Source organism: Pelodiscus sinensis, chromosome 16, assembly GCF_052426305.1.
Source record: "Pelodiscus sinensis isolate ZL-2025 chromosome 16, ASM5242630v1, whole genome shotgun sequence".
In the NCBI taxonomy this organism is placed as follows: domain Eukaryota; kingdom Metazoa; phylum Chordata; order Testudines; family Trionychidae; genus Pelodiscus; species Pelodiscus sinensis.
Window position 1 is genome coordinate 3,130,890 of NC_143067.1, and position 17,521 is coordinate 3,148,410.

A 17,521-nucleotide genomic window follows, 5' to 3' on the forward strand; every position below is an offset into this window, starting at 1 on the left:
AGTGTCAAAAGAGAACAATTACTTGTCATCCTGCTCGTAATCAGTTGATTAATGAGGCCCTGGTACTTCACACATGGAGACCGCAACCATGGGCACTTTTCATCTGTTGGTTATCCAGAGCTTCCACCCGGGATCTGCTTTCCTACTTGAATTTTGAAATATGACTGTTGAATGCAGCATTACAAGAGTTTTTAGCTAATTCATGTCATACCATCATCTCAAAAAGAACAGTGTCTCGGAAGCCTCTGCTTATTTCTGCCTCAGACTCAACAGTTGGAGCTAATGGACTGTGTGGTGACAGCCAAGAAGAACTAAAGACATTCCTTCGTTCTTAATAACTTGTCTGCGGCCCACTGACAAGCCACCACTCCCACTCTTAACATGAGCAGGCAGCAAGATTCCACTGTCTTTCTCACATAGCACAGATCATCAGAATCAACGTGAAACCACCTTGCGCCAACATTGGTCTATTTGGAATTTGTTCTGGGTCTAAACTCTCAAACTTTGTTATTGTATCCATATACTTTGGTCTGTTAAAGCTCCATTCTTGATTTCCATGACTACTTGACAAGGACAAGGTGATCATGTCAACTTTGCTTTCAACTTTGCTTTCAATAACTGATGTTGTGAATTCTCTGTGATGTTAAGAGAGTCCTCTTGCCTTCTACCTAAATCTGAAGCATACAGAGGAATTAAGGCACAAACGGAATCTCAGATGAGAAATCAGCTCGAACAAGATCTATAAATCTGCAGAGCTCCAAATAAGCCTTCAAAATAACTATTTCCAAATGTCTAAGATATGATATTAGAGAAGTCTACCCCAAAATTGGCAGACTAAATCCCCAGAGTCTACAGTGGCAAAGCTCTCTATGGGCTAAGGCCCTTGCCTGAAAAGATGAATCAATGACCAGTCAACTCTGAGCATATCTTCACCAGGGTCTACAAACTGGACTATGGCCTTAGTGCTGCCTGTGGAAAGGGGGTTCTGAAGCAGTTCTTTATTTTTAAAATTCTTTTGAGAGTGGGATTGTAAGGCTTTCCCCCTCCTCCAGAAGATCAAACGCTTATGTTTTCTTTTCCTTGTGTGTTTCAGGTTCTTATTTAGTCATATCCCACAAGTACTAATTTAATGAGTATGTTAGAAGGATCACACATGAGCTAGGGGTCATCAAATGAAATTAATAGGTAGCAGGTTTAAAACAAAGTACTACTACTTCCTGCAATGCGGAGTCAACCTGTGGAACTCTTTGCCAGAGGATTTTGTGAAGACCAGGACTTTTAACAGGGTTCAAAAAAAGAACTAGGTAAATTCATGGAGGACAGGTCCCTTAATGGCTAGTAGCCAGGATGGGTAGAAATGGTGTCCCTAGCCCGTTTGTCAGAGGCTAGGAATGGGCTACAGGGGAGGGATCACTTGATGAATTCCTGTTCTGTTCATTACCTCTTGGGAACCTGTCATTGACCACTGTCTGAGGACAGGATACTGGGCTAGATGGACCTTTGGTCTGAGCCAGTGTGGTCATTCTTATGTGAGGTATCCAAAATGCTCACTAGCTTTATTCCTCCAATGTCACCATTATAACCCCCCCCCCTTTCCAACTACTGTCTGATTCCATGATTGTAAGTAGAGACTAGGGATGTAAAATCCTGTTTAATTAACTGATTAAACGTTATTTTAACCAGTTAAGTAGGGGAGCTGGTTACCGTAATGAGTAAGCCTTAACCGTTAACCATTCACATGTAGATGCCATCTTACAATGTAGTAGCCTGCCTGGAGAGTCCTGGAGGGTCAGCAGACCTTCCCCCTTTTTCTCATTGACCATGACTGATTATTCTGGGCTGCCTCCCACTTCCATCTAAAGTAAGAGAATCCACAAACTCTATGCTAGTGTGATTCGAGGAAGACATTTTCCTTCTCTCACAAACAGCCAGGCAGACCGTTAGTAAAGCTATACTAACAGACTTTTCAGCAGGCACTTGCTCTGCCACAGAGGCACTTGACCCCAGTGCCAAGGTTCAGGGAACACACAGAATGCCGGTGTCCTCCCGGCGTAGGAATGTTGGCTACATGTGTGCATTCTTTGTGATGTTTCCTGATAGGATTCAGGGTATGACAGAGTAACCAGACTGATGGGGATCTCTTCCCTTTAGAGCTGGATGGCAAGCAGTTTTCTCATCTTATAAAAGGATTTTTTAAAATCCCATCCTGTATTGGGCAAGTATTTGAAATTGCAAAAACTTTCACAAACCAATACAGGTTGGACCTCCCTGGTCTGGCACCACCAAGACCTGAGTGGTCATGAAGGAGGGCATTTACCAGAGCAGAGGAGGTCAGTGCTCTGCTGGTCCCCACTCCTTGGCTCCCCTTCTGGCTGCCAGCCCTTCTGCCACTGAGCTTCTTTCCTGGCCCCAGCCTGGCTCCTGTGGGCTCCCAGCTCCTGGCCCAGCTTCCAGCTGTGCTTTCAGCACCAACAGGACTCCTAGCCGCCAGCCCCCTCTACTGCTGGCCCCGCTATACTCCCAGCGCTTGCTGGGCTCCTTCCCACTGGCCCTTCTGCTGCTAGATTGCTGCTGGCCCCTGCTCTCAACCATGGGGTGCTTTGATCCAGCAGCATCTGTGGTGGTTTCAAATCAAAAACCAAAATTATTTTTGTTCTGGAAGTGTCACAGTGAGATGTGTAGAAAATTTCAAAACTCTCCAAAACTTTCAAAATTTGTCAAAACTGACCTTTGAAGAAAACCATTTGGGGGCTTTTCATTTGGACAGCGATTCTCAATTCACGTGTGAAGTTGGGGTTGGGCAGAGCTAGACTTGCAGTTGAACTGTAAACAGTGTTTCAGTCGTGTTTTTAATGCTGATGAATTGTTTTATTCTTTAGGCTTCAATCCCACCTGGCAGCAAGTCTTCTAGTGATCTGTTTGATCTATTTGATGGTACTGGCCAGTCAGTCTCAACAGGTAAGAACTGCCTTTATTTGTATATCCTTAAGCTATGGTCTGTTTAAGTGACTGCACAAGCTTCTGGGCTTTAATACCAGCATAAAGAGCAACAGAAGAGTGGTGAAAAGCAAAGAAATGTTTCAAGTACTTAAAAAATGTAGAGCTGTGTATAAGTTTTAACAGCACACAAATTACCATATTATATAGGTTTATAGAATAATGTTAGTGGATCATAAAAGATTAGCCATTAAATCAGTCTGTCAGCAACTGCCTACGTTATAATGCAGAGTTATTTATAATTAATTCTAAAAGCACGCATAATCCAGTCAAGTTTAAGTATTTCTCATGTTACAAGGTAAGGGATTGGCAGCCATAGAGATGACTGTCCTCTATTCACAAGGCACCTCTAATGTGTATAACAAAAGCAAAACACTTTTATCTCCTGATGACCCCTGGATAAACCCCAACCCTAATACCAAAAACCTCACTCTGTTATAGTTATAGTTCTGTTCAATTAATTTCACAGCGAATTACTCTGAATGCTATACTGCTATTTAAATTCGCTCCTGTCTATGCTAGCACTAAACTATGACATCACAGTAACTCTTTTAGGCAAGCGTTATATTTTAGTGTCTTTCCTACAAAAGTTCAAGACCTCTTTCTCGGGTGTGTGTGTGAGACGAAAAAAATTGTCATGGAACAGACCTTCATGGCAGCCACAGTTAAAACAGTGGATCATAATCTGCTAAAGGGAGTTTGTCATTAATCATTGAAAGGTGTTTTAATGGGACAATCTAGGAAGAGAGAACTGGAGGAGGATGAGGGTGGTCAGATGGCTGAAAGTAATTTTTTCCCTCAGTGGCATCAAGATCAATTTGAACAGAGAATTAAGCACCAGTGCTAGCCTGTTGGTTGAATGAAACCTTGGAGAGCAGGTGTGTCTCTTCACTGCAAACAGAAATGTTATTACTGAACACAAGCACTAGCATTTCTGTGTAACACAGAGCACCTTGGTAGGACTTCTTTCCTTTCAGTTGTTCGTATTTGTAGTGGCTTATAGTGGGGCTGGATGAGGTCTCCCCACAGGAGATTGGGCTGCAATGCTTAAATCCTGTGAATTGATTGCAGTCCTTCCAACTGTATGTATTGATGAAAATACATTTTGTTGTTTATTTTTCAAATAACTTGTCTTGTATAATGGTTTTTGTTTTTAAAAGGTCCACTTCCTACTTTTTCCTAAAGCCAAGGGCTAATGGCTTTATGGTATGATCCATAATCATTATCTAGATGCAATTATAGAAGATTTGCATAAAACTTAACATTTTGGGTTATTTATGAATTCCTTTGTGCAAGAAAATTCAGTAAAGGATTATACTTGGCACCAATTGTTCCTGGCTGCTATCTCAATGCTGCTATACTTCACAATGTCACCTCTCAAGAGTACAAACTTGTTTAGTTTGCACATGTTATGCCTTCATGACAAATGTGATAGATATCATCTGAGATCCTCCTTTGTGCTATAGTGTGATCTTGGAAGGAGCGCATGGATGACAAGTAATAGGGAGATAGCTGTGTTAGTCTGATCTTGGTAAAATAAAAGGAAAAAATATGTAGCACTTTAAAGACTAACACGATAATTTATTAAGTGATGAGCTTTTGTGGGCCAGACCCACTTCAGATCATATTCTGAAAGAACTGGCATGACCATATATAACAAAGGAATACAATGAAGAAAGTGAACACATTATAAACTAACACATCAGATTTTAGAACAGAGGGTGGGACGAGGGAAAGGGAAGGAGGAAATAGCTTGCTGTAAGTCAATGAGTGACTTGACTGGATGGATGACAAAGCAGAGAAGCTGAGTAGAAACAGCACCCATGGTACTCACTAGGCTACCAAGTTACACTATTATTTAGTTTGTTTTAAGTTTCTCTCCCTCTCGCTTCCTGGAGATCTTTAAAAGTTTTCATACATTAATTTATAATTCATCTTTATTGAGGGAAAGGTAAATGAGTGAAGCAGGTGTTTTGGGAATTCTGAGATCCCTGGTCATTCTGTTAATCCGCATTCTCTTCCACCATACCCTGTTATCCGCAGGAGTACCCTCCCTCAGATTCTCTTAAAAATTCTGTTCTTAAATAAAAATTTAAATCTCCTGTTTTTCTATAGCTATGGAGGTGCCATGATTCTTTGCTTTTCCACCTACTGGAGCTCTCCACATGTGAGCCTATTTGAGCTTCTGATTCTTGTAGCTGTGCTGAGGTACAGCAGTTTTTCCCTTCTGCAGCAGCACTGAGGAGTGATGTTGAGAAAAGGGCTATTACCAGCTGGTCATTGTAACTAATCTCCTTGCTGTCCTGAGAAGCCAGATGGTGTCAGATCTCATTTGGGAATCTTTGAGGATAGCTCATTTTGTGAAGAGTAGTGCTGTCCGCCTGCAGGTTGCTTATGATGACCAATATTTTCCTTGCAGCACAGGGTGTGGGAACATTCCCAGGGTCACTCAAGATACAGTGGAGGGGTCAAAAGCAGCCTTTCATCTCCCCTGTAAAGAAATTGGCAGAGACCTACTGCGAGTTCAGTGATATGTGGAGGCGTTTGTTAACTCTTCATCTACATGCATTTTGCAGTATAGTGGGTGATGTAATTGTTTCTTCTGAGACGTGGGAATACCATGCGAGCTTCACAGTACAGAAAGGGATGCTGAGGTTTGAGATGTACAGATTACTAAAGCTATCCAAGTTATATCCTGTTTACGGAAGGTGGAAAGAAGGACTTGCACAGAGAACCTGCACCAACAAGAGTACTATGCCCACAGTACATGTAGGTAGTCATAGCTATTGTTTAGACTTACTGGAGACTAGGTTTAACTCTAGGCCAGTGACCTCTTCCTTTGAGAGCTACTTTTGTTGCTGTCTGCCTAGGTTCTGCTTCTTTCCTCTCGATCTTAGTGTTCAATCTGAAAATGAAACTGCCACATGAGAAACTTGGCAAGACTGACCAGAGGCAAAGGCTTGAGTCCAGGCCGTGCTCGCTGTAAGTCCAAGATGCATTGCAAAAAACATGGACTTATAATGAAGCAACTTAAAGTGGAGAATTTTTTTCCCACAACTGATTTCCATTTGCACAAATGGATATGTGTGTGTGCGAGACTTAAGAGCAGGGAACGGGAGGACTTATAACGCATCAGTTCTGACAAGCGTCAATGGCTTCAGTGTGGAACAGGTATATACCAGGCGACTTATAGTGGGGATGCCCTGTATTCAGAATTCCCTTCCACCTTTTGGGTTCAAAGTGGTAGGATTAGTCAGTGCTGTGGCTGTGCATTCTCCCAGGCTTGTCAGGAAAGCAACAGATCTCGAGGCTCTGGTTTGACACGAAAACTATATTGTATGTTCTGTGTACAAACAATCAAATCTTCGCTGCCTTGAATAGAAAGTAAATGAAGCACTACTATGAAAATGTTTCCTTTTCAGTAGACCCAGTAAGTTTGATCTTCTCACTTAGTTTCCAAATTTGATATTTGGCTTGCTCATGCCACCTCCCTCCCATGCTTGCATTATATCCATAGCAAGATTTCTTTTATCAAAATACAACAGATTAAACTAATATTTTTATATGAATTCCTTCAGTACAGTGCCTACTGCATTTGCTCAGACTGCATCGTCATCTGATTGAAATGTCCTGTGACTTTTCTAAAAAGAATAGCACAGGGATTACAATGGAATTAACCTTCTGTGAGGTTGAGATGCATGGTCCTCTTTCTTTTTTATTTGCTGCTTTTGTCAAATCATACACATTCTTCAGTTAGAGAACATTCCCCCTTTGAAAAACAGTCATGCCTTCCTGATATTGACTACAATAAAATAACTTTAAAAAGAAATACAAGTGCACATGTATTAGAAAGTGAATTGTTCCTTTTATTACTGCTAGCCGTTTATTATGAAGGAGATGGTTCTAGCTTAATTAACCCAGTTGAGAGTAGCAGATGGGGCAGAATGTCTTGCAGCGATAAGACAATTCAGAAATGGCACCAGATGTTGGAGGCTGTCCCTGGTGGTGTTTGAGTGCAGCACAGATGTTCCAGTCCCACCTGGCTAGTTTCTAAGCACTGCAGGCTAAGCAGCTGTGATGTAACCTATATAATGTACGCATAACACTAAAAGCACAATAATTGAACTGCTGCTGCTACTTCTCACGGTGTGACTGTTCAGAGGTGAAATCTTTAAGGACAAACAAAAATAAGGTCAGCTTTTCGGTACTTTTAGGCCATTAGAATGGCCACTTAAAAGCTGTAGCGGAAGAAGTGACCAAAACTATACCCTACAACAAAGTGTGTTTTAGGTTAAGTAAAAAGTCTCAGAGCCTTCTGCCTATTCTGTTGTCCCAAATATAATTGTAATGCTTTTTTCTTTTATTTCTAGCTCAGGCTGCATGTGTTTTAATGAAAAATAGTTACAGTATTGTATTCGAAAGTTAATAATTTATCTGGTAGCTTACAAATGCATGGTTGGGACTTTAATGTTGTTGCTCTAGAGAGGGAGTAAACTTATAAAAAATGAACACCAATGTAAGCTTTGTCCTTGAAACCAAGATCATTGCAGAATCATTCAAGCTTTAAGCAACATAAAAACCAAATATAAGAAGACTTTAAATTTTTCATGGTAAGCAGCATAATAAATTAAGGATTCCTCCAGTAACAAAAAATATTATTTTGATATTTTTTGCTTCCCAAGTTTTAATTTTGTAATCCTCCCATTAATTAGTTGTGTATGTCTTACCAGCACCATCTCTTGCCAGTTTGATCTCTCAAGCTTCATTGAAGCTGTATAAATTATTTTAGAATGAACTGTGAAACAGAACTTGCATCTTTGCATCTATATGGCGAAGCACAATCAGCTAGATCTGCAGCATAGGCAAGAAGAATCCAATTTGTCTGGGTTCATAGAAATACAGAATGGTAGTGGTAATGAATCCCCAAATATGGTACAAGCACATATGACAGGCGAAACAACAAACCTTGACTGCCAAATGCAAGAGATTTAAAAACAAGGTGAAATGTCCCAAAGCAGCTTACAGAAAGCCATTGTGGAGTTCGCCGAACAGGGCATCGCTCCACAACCCTGTAAGAACACTGTGATTCCTCTCGTTTCTAGGTGGAACAGCTGACCCGTTTGGAGGATTCGCTGACTTTGGCTCTGCTGCTGCCTCAGCAAGTTTCCCTTCACCACAAGGTAGGATAATTTACTGACAGAAAAGCTCTCGTTAGGGATGAGGAGAGGAGAATTAAGCTACTTTTCTTGTTGTGGTATTGACAGCATTTTCCTGGGGCTGGTTTGTGTTCTGTAACTTGACCAAGAAAGCCACATGGTCACCTCAGTGCTTGATGTTTTTGGGTCTCCTGATATTTTCACGTGGTAGAGGATAAATAAAGGACTCCTGTAAAGGTATTGGGTCAGAACCCTACTTTGCTGCATTCGATGCACCCTGCATTGCTGAGATGCATCCCTTGGCAACGTTGCTCTAAACTCAAAGATACCTTAGAAAAAATTTGCAGACTTAATAGTCACATTCATCAAACGGATATGGGGAGTGAGGGGAAATAGTTCATAAGTAGTCAGAAAAATGATTGTTGGTAGTGGCAAATGGTTCAGAAAAGGGAATGGAAATGATGAGGGGTTTGGAACAGGTGCTGTATGAAGGGACATTAAAAAGACTGAGACTTTTCAGCTTAGAAAAGAGGAGACTAAGGGGGGTAGGATAGAGGTCTATAAAATGACTGGTGTGGGAAAAGTGAATAAGGAAAAGTTATGTACTTGTTCCCACAATAGAAAACTTGGGATCACCAGGATGGGTCAGAATGGTGTCCCTAGCCTCTGTCTGAAAATGGGTGACAGAAGAGGGATCACAGGAGGATTACCTGTTGTGTTCCCTCCTTCTGGGGCACCTGGTATCAGCAGACAGGACACTGGGCTAAATAGACTGTTGATCTGACCCATTCTGGCTGTTCTTATGGATGAGTCCTCTCTCGCTCTCTCTCCCATCTCTCCATTTCAGAGTTGTTCAGATTCCCAGCTGATTTTAATATTGCCAGTCCTGGATTTCAGGTGGCTTCCAGGAGAGTTCTTGGATATCACAAATCAGTATTTTTATAGATTTCAGCTTTATATTGGCATAAGTATCTAAATGGTCATGGAAACACAACTGTGGTATGTTGCAGGCGGGAAAGGAGAATCCCAAACTTCTTGGCAATAGCAGATATCATCAAGTCTGGTACTTGTGAGGGCCTTACTTCATAAAACATTGGTCCAGTGGGAGCTTCAGGCCTAGCTTTGTGTTAGTGAAAGTAGAATTCCATACAGGTTGACTCTTGGAATTATGGTATTGCTTGAACCATAACAAAATTGGAGGTGGCTTTCAGGGTTGAAAATCAAGATAATAAATCTTGCTCAAGGTATTCAACACTTCCAAGTTTTGTGGCTTAGTGTGCCAGGTGGAAAACATGTATCAAACTGCAGCAAAAACTTCTTTGGCTTTTATAATATTTGGAAATGGAGAGAAGCTTGTTTAATAGGAGCCTTAATGATCTGATGAATGTTCCCATTGACGGTATTTGTTTCTAAAATCACTGGAGAACTCTTCATGCTTCCTTGGCTGTTATGATGTAACTTATTGCTAACGGATATACCTAATTGCTATTCATATTCTAATATGTTCTAATGATTATGTAAGATCATCTGAGAAACTTTTTTCCTCTAAGAAAAGGCAGTCTTTCTCCTAATACTTTCCAGGCAAAAGTTCAGAAACTTTTTTCAGATACGCAAGCTCTATGTGAAATAATTGCATGGTGGAACAGTAGCATTTAGAAGTATTTGATGGTCTGTCTGTCAAGCAATGTGTATCGCTTGACTGTAAGCACAGTCAGACTGAAAAGTGACTAAAGGACCCTAAATACAGGGTGATGACAGACAACAACATATCCATGTTCAGCCATGCTACAGGAATTTTCTGGAACTGGAGTATCCTAGCAACTTCATTAATCTGGAATATGAGCGCACCTGCATTGAGAGGCTTGTGAATGCCCATAGGGATGCAAAGGCATTTTTAGTACAGGCAGTCCCCGGGTTACATGGATCCGATTTACATCGGATCCCTACTTACAGATGGGGTGAGGCAACTCCGCTCTAGCTGCTTCCCCCCAGCAGACCAGGGAGACATGAAGCTAGCGCCCCCCCGCAGCAGACCAGGGAGACGCGGAGCGGCTTTTCTCAGCAGACACCTCAGCTTGAGAATAAAGGACTGAGGGAAGTGAGGTGTGGGAGAATAAAACTGAGCTCTGGAGAAATGTTTGGCTAGAGTTTCCCCTACAATATGTACCAGTTCCGACTTGCATACAAATTCAACTTAAGAACAAACCTACAGTCCCTATCTTGTACGTAACCCGGGGACTGCCTGTATATTGGAAATTCTGGGGGGAAACAGTAGCATGTTTTAGCTAGTCAGAAGCTCGGATTGAATACTGCACTGGCAAATAGGAACTTACCTGCAGGATCGCCCCTTCCACACACATTCCCACCAACAATTCACTTATAAAAGTCTAATAACTAAAACCAAAAATTCAGGATCAAGTGCAGTGAGGAATAGCAGCCCACCTGTGCTGTCCCTAACAGTAGCCCAAATCCCACTTGTCTTCCAAGATTAACAAAACATTTATCTGGTATAACTGGAGAGACAAAGGTATATTGGCTTTGGCAGCTGTCAAGGGGTATACTGTCAAGATTTCAAAGCCTCCAGGTGGAATATGGGTTACACCTGGAAGGAGTGACATGAGGCCAAGTTATGTCCTCAGTACTCTGCATAGCTCGGTTGTGTTCAGTGGAAGATGCTTATGCTTACCCATGAGCTAAAGCTGACTGGTCTTTCATAGCTTGTCTAAATGACAACTTGTTTACAAGTATTGGGGAAAAATAAGGAATGCCAAGGAGCACAAGGAACTATTTATGGGGGCACAAGGAATATGTCAAAGAGTAAGAGTATAGCTCTTTCTTCTAACAAGGAGAATGTATCAACAATGAAATAGCATGCAGGAAATGGAACCCGTGTTGCTTGTGATAATTAACTCTTCTGAACAAAGCAAGCCAGAGTCAACAGTCTTACGCTAGCAAACCGTGTTGGAGCTGACCACTCAAAGATCCCTTCTTTCTTTATCTTCTGCTTTTCTGAGCTCAGCCTTCAAGTAAGAGTTGACAGTGCTCAGCCACTTGCAAGAGCCAACTTCCCAGTGTTGCTAATTATGTATTTTTGTAGCCGACTAGAAAGTTTGGCACTGCAATCAAAAAGGGTGTAATTCTCACTTAGGCAAAAGTGCCATGGAAGCTTTTGAAGGCTGTGCCTGAGCAAGGGGTATAAGAGTAAATGCCTTTAGAGTGGATGGAGACATTTCTGTGACAGGTGAGTAAATCTCTTTGGAAATTGGCTGCAAGTCAACACCTGTGACTCTTTTGTATTTGCTACATTTAGGAAAGCTACATCGGGCATCCTTGGGTTAACACACCTTTAATATTTAAACTGGTAGGGAAAAAACAGCACTGTCCTAATTTTACAGGCTTCCTTATTGTGTTACTTATTCAAAATAAAGTTCTTTTTGCAAGTATAAAGCTGCCTACTATGCAAATAATTTGTGTATGAATACAGCTTAAAATGACACAATCCTTTATCTGCATTAACATGATTAATCTATCCCGATCACCATTATGCAAGGGGCCAAGAGTCTTGTGAAATGATTAATCATTCTCTAACAATATAAGCCCCTCTAGTAATCCTTTCTTCCCGGATTAATCATCTTTGATCGAGTTCCCCAAAAGGGGGGCAAAACCTTTTCCTCTTACCCCCACTTTTTCTTACTGTGTGTTCAGATCTGCACATTGAATACAGAGAATCAGCACATTCAGCATTTACTTGTCCATCAGGAATACTTAAAGTGGGTTTAAATCTTTAATATGCAGTACTAATTGAAATACTCCAATACAGTCCCTTTTGTAAGGAAGATCAAAGCAAAACACTCTAGTAAGGCCCTGAACTAATGAACACTAGTCCATTTCTTGTGTTAAAACTGCTGGTAGTGCTTGGGTTTTGTAAACAACTCTTCTTTCCTCCTGCCTCCTCTCCATTACTTAAAATGTAATACATTTAGTTGAGATACCAATAATTAAAACCAGGCTTGAACACACACGAGCTCAGGTGTTTAAGCATTTACATGGAGTGTAAATATTATTACAGTTATCTTTGACTAGACAACGTACAGCTGTAGGAAAATAGCCAGGTGTGTGGGTCATACTCTTAGCCTGGTGCATAGGTCTGCTGACTTTGAAATCCGTGAAATCTCAATCCGCGCCTCTTTCTTTGCTCATGCAGGGGGAAGTGGAGTTGATTTAATCAGTCATTGGAGTTCAGAGCTCTTTCCCTTGCAGCCAGGATATTGCTTGGGGCCTAACTGGGGAATGAGAACTTCGTCATGAGATACAACCTACAGGGGAATATCATAATTCTTATGCATGGTGGAAATGTTCCCTCTAAGCTGTGCATCCATGTAGCAAATAAAGCAGTCCTGTGCATTTCATATGCCAGAAAAATGATATCCATCTACTATATCCAAGACTTGTAAAGCATTAGCCACACAACCATGCAATGGGCAAAAAATAAAATCTCAAGAAGCTTGTGGCCATTAAAAGCAAAACAACAAAAAGCACCACAGCTTATTGGATATTTTCACTTTAAAATGTTACCCATAAATGTTCTGTAATGTACTTTTTTCCTGTAACTGAAGGAAGCTTTTTTTATGTCAGTGGTTTGACCAATCTCGATAAAGGTAAGGAAATGGAAGTAAGAGTCCTATCACATGCTGGGCTTGCTGGTGTGTATCTAGGTATTGGGGCATGTGACCTGAAACATACATATCAAAGCATCATGTAATCTCCAAACTTGGGGGATGTACTATTTGTGGTATTAGCAGGCAACTTGAGTAAGATAAGGAGCCTTTGGTAACCTGTTTTAAAAGCTCTTGGTTTTATTGGTATCCCACTTAGTGTCACTATGTTCCTGTGTTGTGCAAAAGCTATTAATTAGGTGTCATCAAAGTTTTGAACAAATGGCTGTTTTCTTGTATGCTTTATAATGACAGTGGAATTTTGCCTCCTCTGTCCAGTGACAGATGTATGCTATCCTCCAGATGGGCTCCTGGCTTTGCTGGGTATGACCATTGGATTTAAAATACTGGCAAATTTTGGTTCTTATTCTACTCTTCCCTTGTCTGTTGGAAGCATTTTGATGCTGCAAACTTAGGATGGAGTGGGTCACAGGTTTCCTTCAACTAAGTTTATAGGTGGCATGTTATCAGATGTAATTTATCTATGCATGGTTTCATATTTCCTTTGCTACCTTGTTAAAATGGTTGGAATATTCATGAGAAGGAATGATGTCCAGATGGAGATTCTACCTGCAGCTGTTAATCTGGATGGACACAAATCAGGTCTCATTTGTTTCAGTTCAGAGTGTGGTGTTTGTTCTGTGCCTTTCAAAGTCTTTCACCTTTCCTTCCTTTGCCCCCAGGTACAACAGCAAGTGGGAATGGAGACTTCGGCGACTGGAGTGCCTTCAATCAAGCTTCTCCGTCTCCCAGTGCTTCAGCAGGAGATCTCTTCAGTGGCGCTGCCCAGCCAGCTGTAGAGCTTTTTGGCAGCTCGCAGCCAGCTCTTGGCCATCCTCCAGCTGCCTCAAATTCTACTGACCTCTTTGATTTGATGGGCTCCTCCCAGGCAACCATGACCTCTTCGCAAAGCATGAATTTTGCTATGATGAGCTCTAGTGCAGTTGGCATCAGTCTGCCCATGTCAAGGTCGCAGGTACGCTGTTGTTACTCAATCCCTTAATACCTAGTTCCTCTGTGAAGAAACGGTTCTAGAAGGTTTTAGACCAAGTCCTATCTTAGCTTAACCATTCTTGTTACCCTTGGCTCTCAGATGTTTTGTTAGTCACTTTATCTGATGCTCCTGTCATCCTTTTTGGGGGAGGGACAGGTTGGAACCTGAAAATGTGCCACCTACAACATCAGGCAACTGATGGACCAGTCCTCACCCTCATCTGTTTTGCCCAGACGTACAGAGGGGTTGCCCTAATGGAAAGCAATTGGCTGTTGTGAAACCAAAGCACATTGACTCTGTAAAAACCTACAAATGCTTTGCAAAAAGCCCAGACTAGAACGGGCTCCTTGTTTGGGAGGGATCAGGCAACTCTGGTTTTGTGAGACCATGCACTGATGCAAAATGCCACCCTGGTCATTTTTAACAAGATACCAGCTGATGAACATGGAAAGAGATGAACTTCCAGAAACACTGATGACCTTTCTCCTTGCATGTAGAATTTTCTCCTTGGCTGTTGCTCTTCGCATATGAGAAGTTGAAAAACCATCTGTTGTGCTTTATGATGGCATGCCAGAACTGGTCATTTCTTAGACACAGCAGTACTAAATGGTAGGGAGTGAATGGCATTTTTAAAAAAAACTTTTTTTTCCCTTTTGTTTCTAGCCTTTGCAGAATGTTAACGCTATGCTGCAGAAGCCCGGTTCTCTTTATAATCCGAGCACGGAGATGGTCCAAAAAAACTCCAGCAAAACTCTCCCATCCACTTGGTCAGATCCCAGTGTAAATATCAGTTTGGACAATTTAGTACCTGGTATGCAGCCTTCCAAACCTCAGCAGCCATCACTTAATACAATGATTCAGCAACAGAGTAAGTGATTCCATTGATTTTAATAATACTTCACTGGCATGATGTGCTAGCTACGCAGATGTTACTGATGTATCTTTAAAAATACCTTGAACTTCTTTGCTAGGTCACCTTTTCTCTTAATTTTAACCATAATCCTATTTTTCATTTGCTACATTGCCTCTTATCGTTGGGAGCTCTATTCCCTTCACCTGCCCCAGAAGAATAAGCCAAGGAATGTTTCAGGACTGCAGGGCTTTGACTCGTGCCCAGATCTTCACATTCAATCTGCTTCCTCTCTTTAAGCCCTTGCTATGGATGGGATCAACTTTAATTTTCACATCCCTTCCTTCTTCAGTTGGCCATCTTTTTTTTGTTTTTTTCTAGGCTAACTGGATAGTGAATACAAATAGCTTTTTCCTTGTCTTTATTTATTGTAAAGTCACCGTATCGTTACTGTGACTAGAACTCCTCAAGTTCAACCCTAGGATTGTGATTATATTAAAGGCTGCTGTTTCTTCTTCTACAGATATGCAACAACCTATGAATGTGATGACACAAAATTTTGCAGCTGTGAGCCTCAACTCCCAGCCCAACATGATGCCTGTTCGACCTCAAACAAGTTCATTGATGGGCGGGCCCATTCCTGTGGGAATGGGGATACCCAGCGTTATGACGGGTACAATGGGTATGACCTCCTTGGGAAATACGCCTGTGATGAACCAGGGAATTATGGGAATGAATGTGAACATGGGCATGCCAGCTGCTGGAATGGGTTTGACGGGCACAATGGGCATGGGGGTACCAAATATAGCTATGACTCCTGGAACTGTGCAGTCCAAGCAAGATGCCTTTGCAAACTTTGCCAATTTTAGCAAATAAAAATTGTAAAGAATTGGTCAGAGTGAATGAAGGATTTTTAGCTGCACAAATAGAGCTGGGGGGGGGGGATGAAGAACACTGATCAATACCTTTTTTCCTTTTATCAGTTAATTAATGAACCCACATAAAGAACTTAAAAGCTATTTTGTAAATGCTGAAACACCTCCCATTCAAGCTCTGGGGAGACTGCCGTTTCTTCTGGTGATCAATTGAATGACTTGGCAATTAATAGGCCATTGTTTTGTAGTGACAACATCAAAAATCTTTCTAGATGGAAGAATCAATTTTAACATTGAAACTTGTGGGGAGACTGGAATGGGGGTTGAGTAAATCTGTTTGAATCTAATTTTATACTTTTTTTCCCTTGAAGAGCTTGATTTTTCTCTCCCTGAATCGCTTTGTCATAATTGGAGCTATTCCTTTTACTACCACTCTGAGTCCATATTTGAAGTCACTCAAGTACAATGATCAGTTTTTTATAAGAATATATATTTTTGTCCAAAAAAAGCTTACATATGTGCTTATGGCTAATTCAAAGGGACCTGGAATGTGTATATATATACTTTTGCTAATGTTCCAGAAACACTGCTATAATACCCAAATTTGTATTGTAAAAACCTCTTTAATCAATCTGGTCATGAATAGGTTTTAGGGGCTTTTCACACCTTTACTGCTATAATTAATACCCAGTGCTGAATTGGGAGACATTTCATAAAGTAGCTCTGGATGGTTTCCTTTCAGAAAACTAGCATACATACCCTGCTTCTTTGGTGGCAACTTCATGCCACGTCTACTCCAGGGGCCACTGGTTTACAGCAGGCAGAAGGCCAAAAAAACCCAACAACTGTACAGAAAGAAAAGTAACGAAGTAACTACATTATCTTAAGTTAATATAAATCTGTAAACCCTAGACAATCCAAAAGCATTGGATTTTAGATTTCATACAGGTTGGACCTCCCTTGCCTGGTACCCTCAGGATATGACTAATCCCAAATGAGGAAATCTGTTGAACCAGGGGAGGTCCCCTGCCATTGGCTCCACAGTCCCCCACCCTTCGATGCCATTGGCTCTGCTTCTGCCCCAGCTGGGCTGCCAGCCCCAGCCAGGATACCAGATGCTGGCCCCCCTGCTGCTGCTGGACCCAGCACTGCTGACACCGGTCCTTCTTCCATTAAGCTCCCGGCCCCAGGGCGCTCTGGTCCAGGAACATCCTTAGTCTTGCTGGGCCAGAGTGTCCTGATTTTGGGAGGTGCAACCTGTACAACATTTGGTGACTTTATGGTGTAAATATGGCATTAGCACCGGTGAAATCCAATAGAAAGGAGAGTTTTATACATTTTATATATATATATGTGTGTGTGTACATATATATATAAAATTATTAAAGGAAACCTGTAGCAGTCAAAGATTTTATTGATTTAATGAAAATAAAGGAAACTAATTAACCCAGGTTTTGTTTTCCTGCTGTTGATTCTACATTTTAAGTTCACACATGAATCATGATTCTAGAGTCTGGAATGCAAAGGCATGGTTCTACTCACAAGCGGGAGTATTATTGAAAATAAGCACTATATTACAGGTATGAAATTTATTACCTCCCCTTTCTTATGTTGGATTTCTTTTTTATTAAATTGATAAAAACTTTGTTTCCATTGTATTCACAATGTTCTGTTATACATAACATTAAAATGGTCATTAAAATCAATGTTGGGCCGCTTTTCCTTTCATTCCATTTGAGGTTTATAAGAAGCGTTTGGAAAAAAAATAATTATAATTTGGACAAAGTAATTTTTATAAATAATTTAAATTTGTTTAATGACTTCTTATCTCCAGCCTTTCCTATCTGGCTCTGCTGTTAGGAATTAAAAATGAAGCAGGCAAGATATCCTGACCCACTCCAGCCTTGCTAATGCTCCATCTACAACATTTCTAA

The 17,521-nt window shown here is 41.1% G+C and overlaps 1 protein-coding gene across 1 annotated transcript in view; it reads left to right on the forward strand.

Moving 5' to 3' along the window:
• The window catches only part of CLINT1 (clathrin interactor 1), a 73,767-nt gene extending 56,474 nt beyond the window's left edge, over positions 1 to 17,293 (forward strand). Inside the window, exons 8-12 of the mRNA XM_075900630.2 lie at positions 2,880 to 2,958; positions 8,100 to 8,177; positions 13,552 to 13,844; positions 14,526 to 14,730; positions 15,236 to 17,293. Coding sequence (XP_075756745.2) covers positions 2,880 to 2,958; positions 8,100 to 8,177; positions 13,552 to 13,844; positions 14,526 to 14,730; positions 15,236 to 15,588 — 1,008 coding nt within the window. The 3' untranslated portion in view covers positions 15,589 to 17,293. The remainder of the gene's footprint in view (positions 1 to 2,879; positions 2,959 to 8,099; positions 8,178 to 13,551; positions 13,845 to 14,525; positions 14,731 to 15,235) is intronic.
• The last annotated feature ends 228 nt before the right edge of the window (positions 17,294 to 17,521 follow it).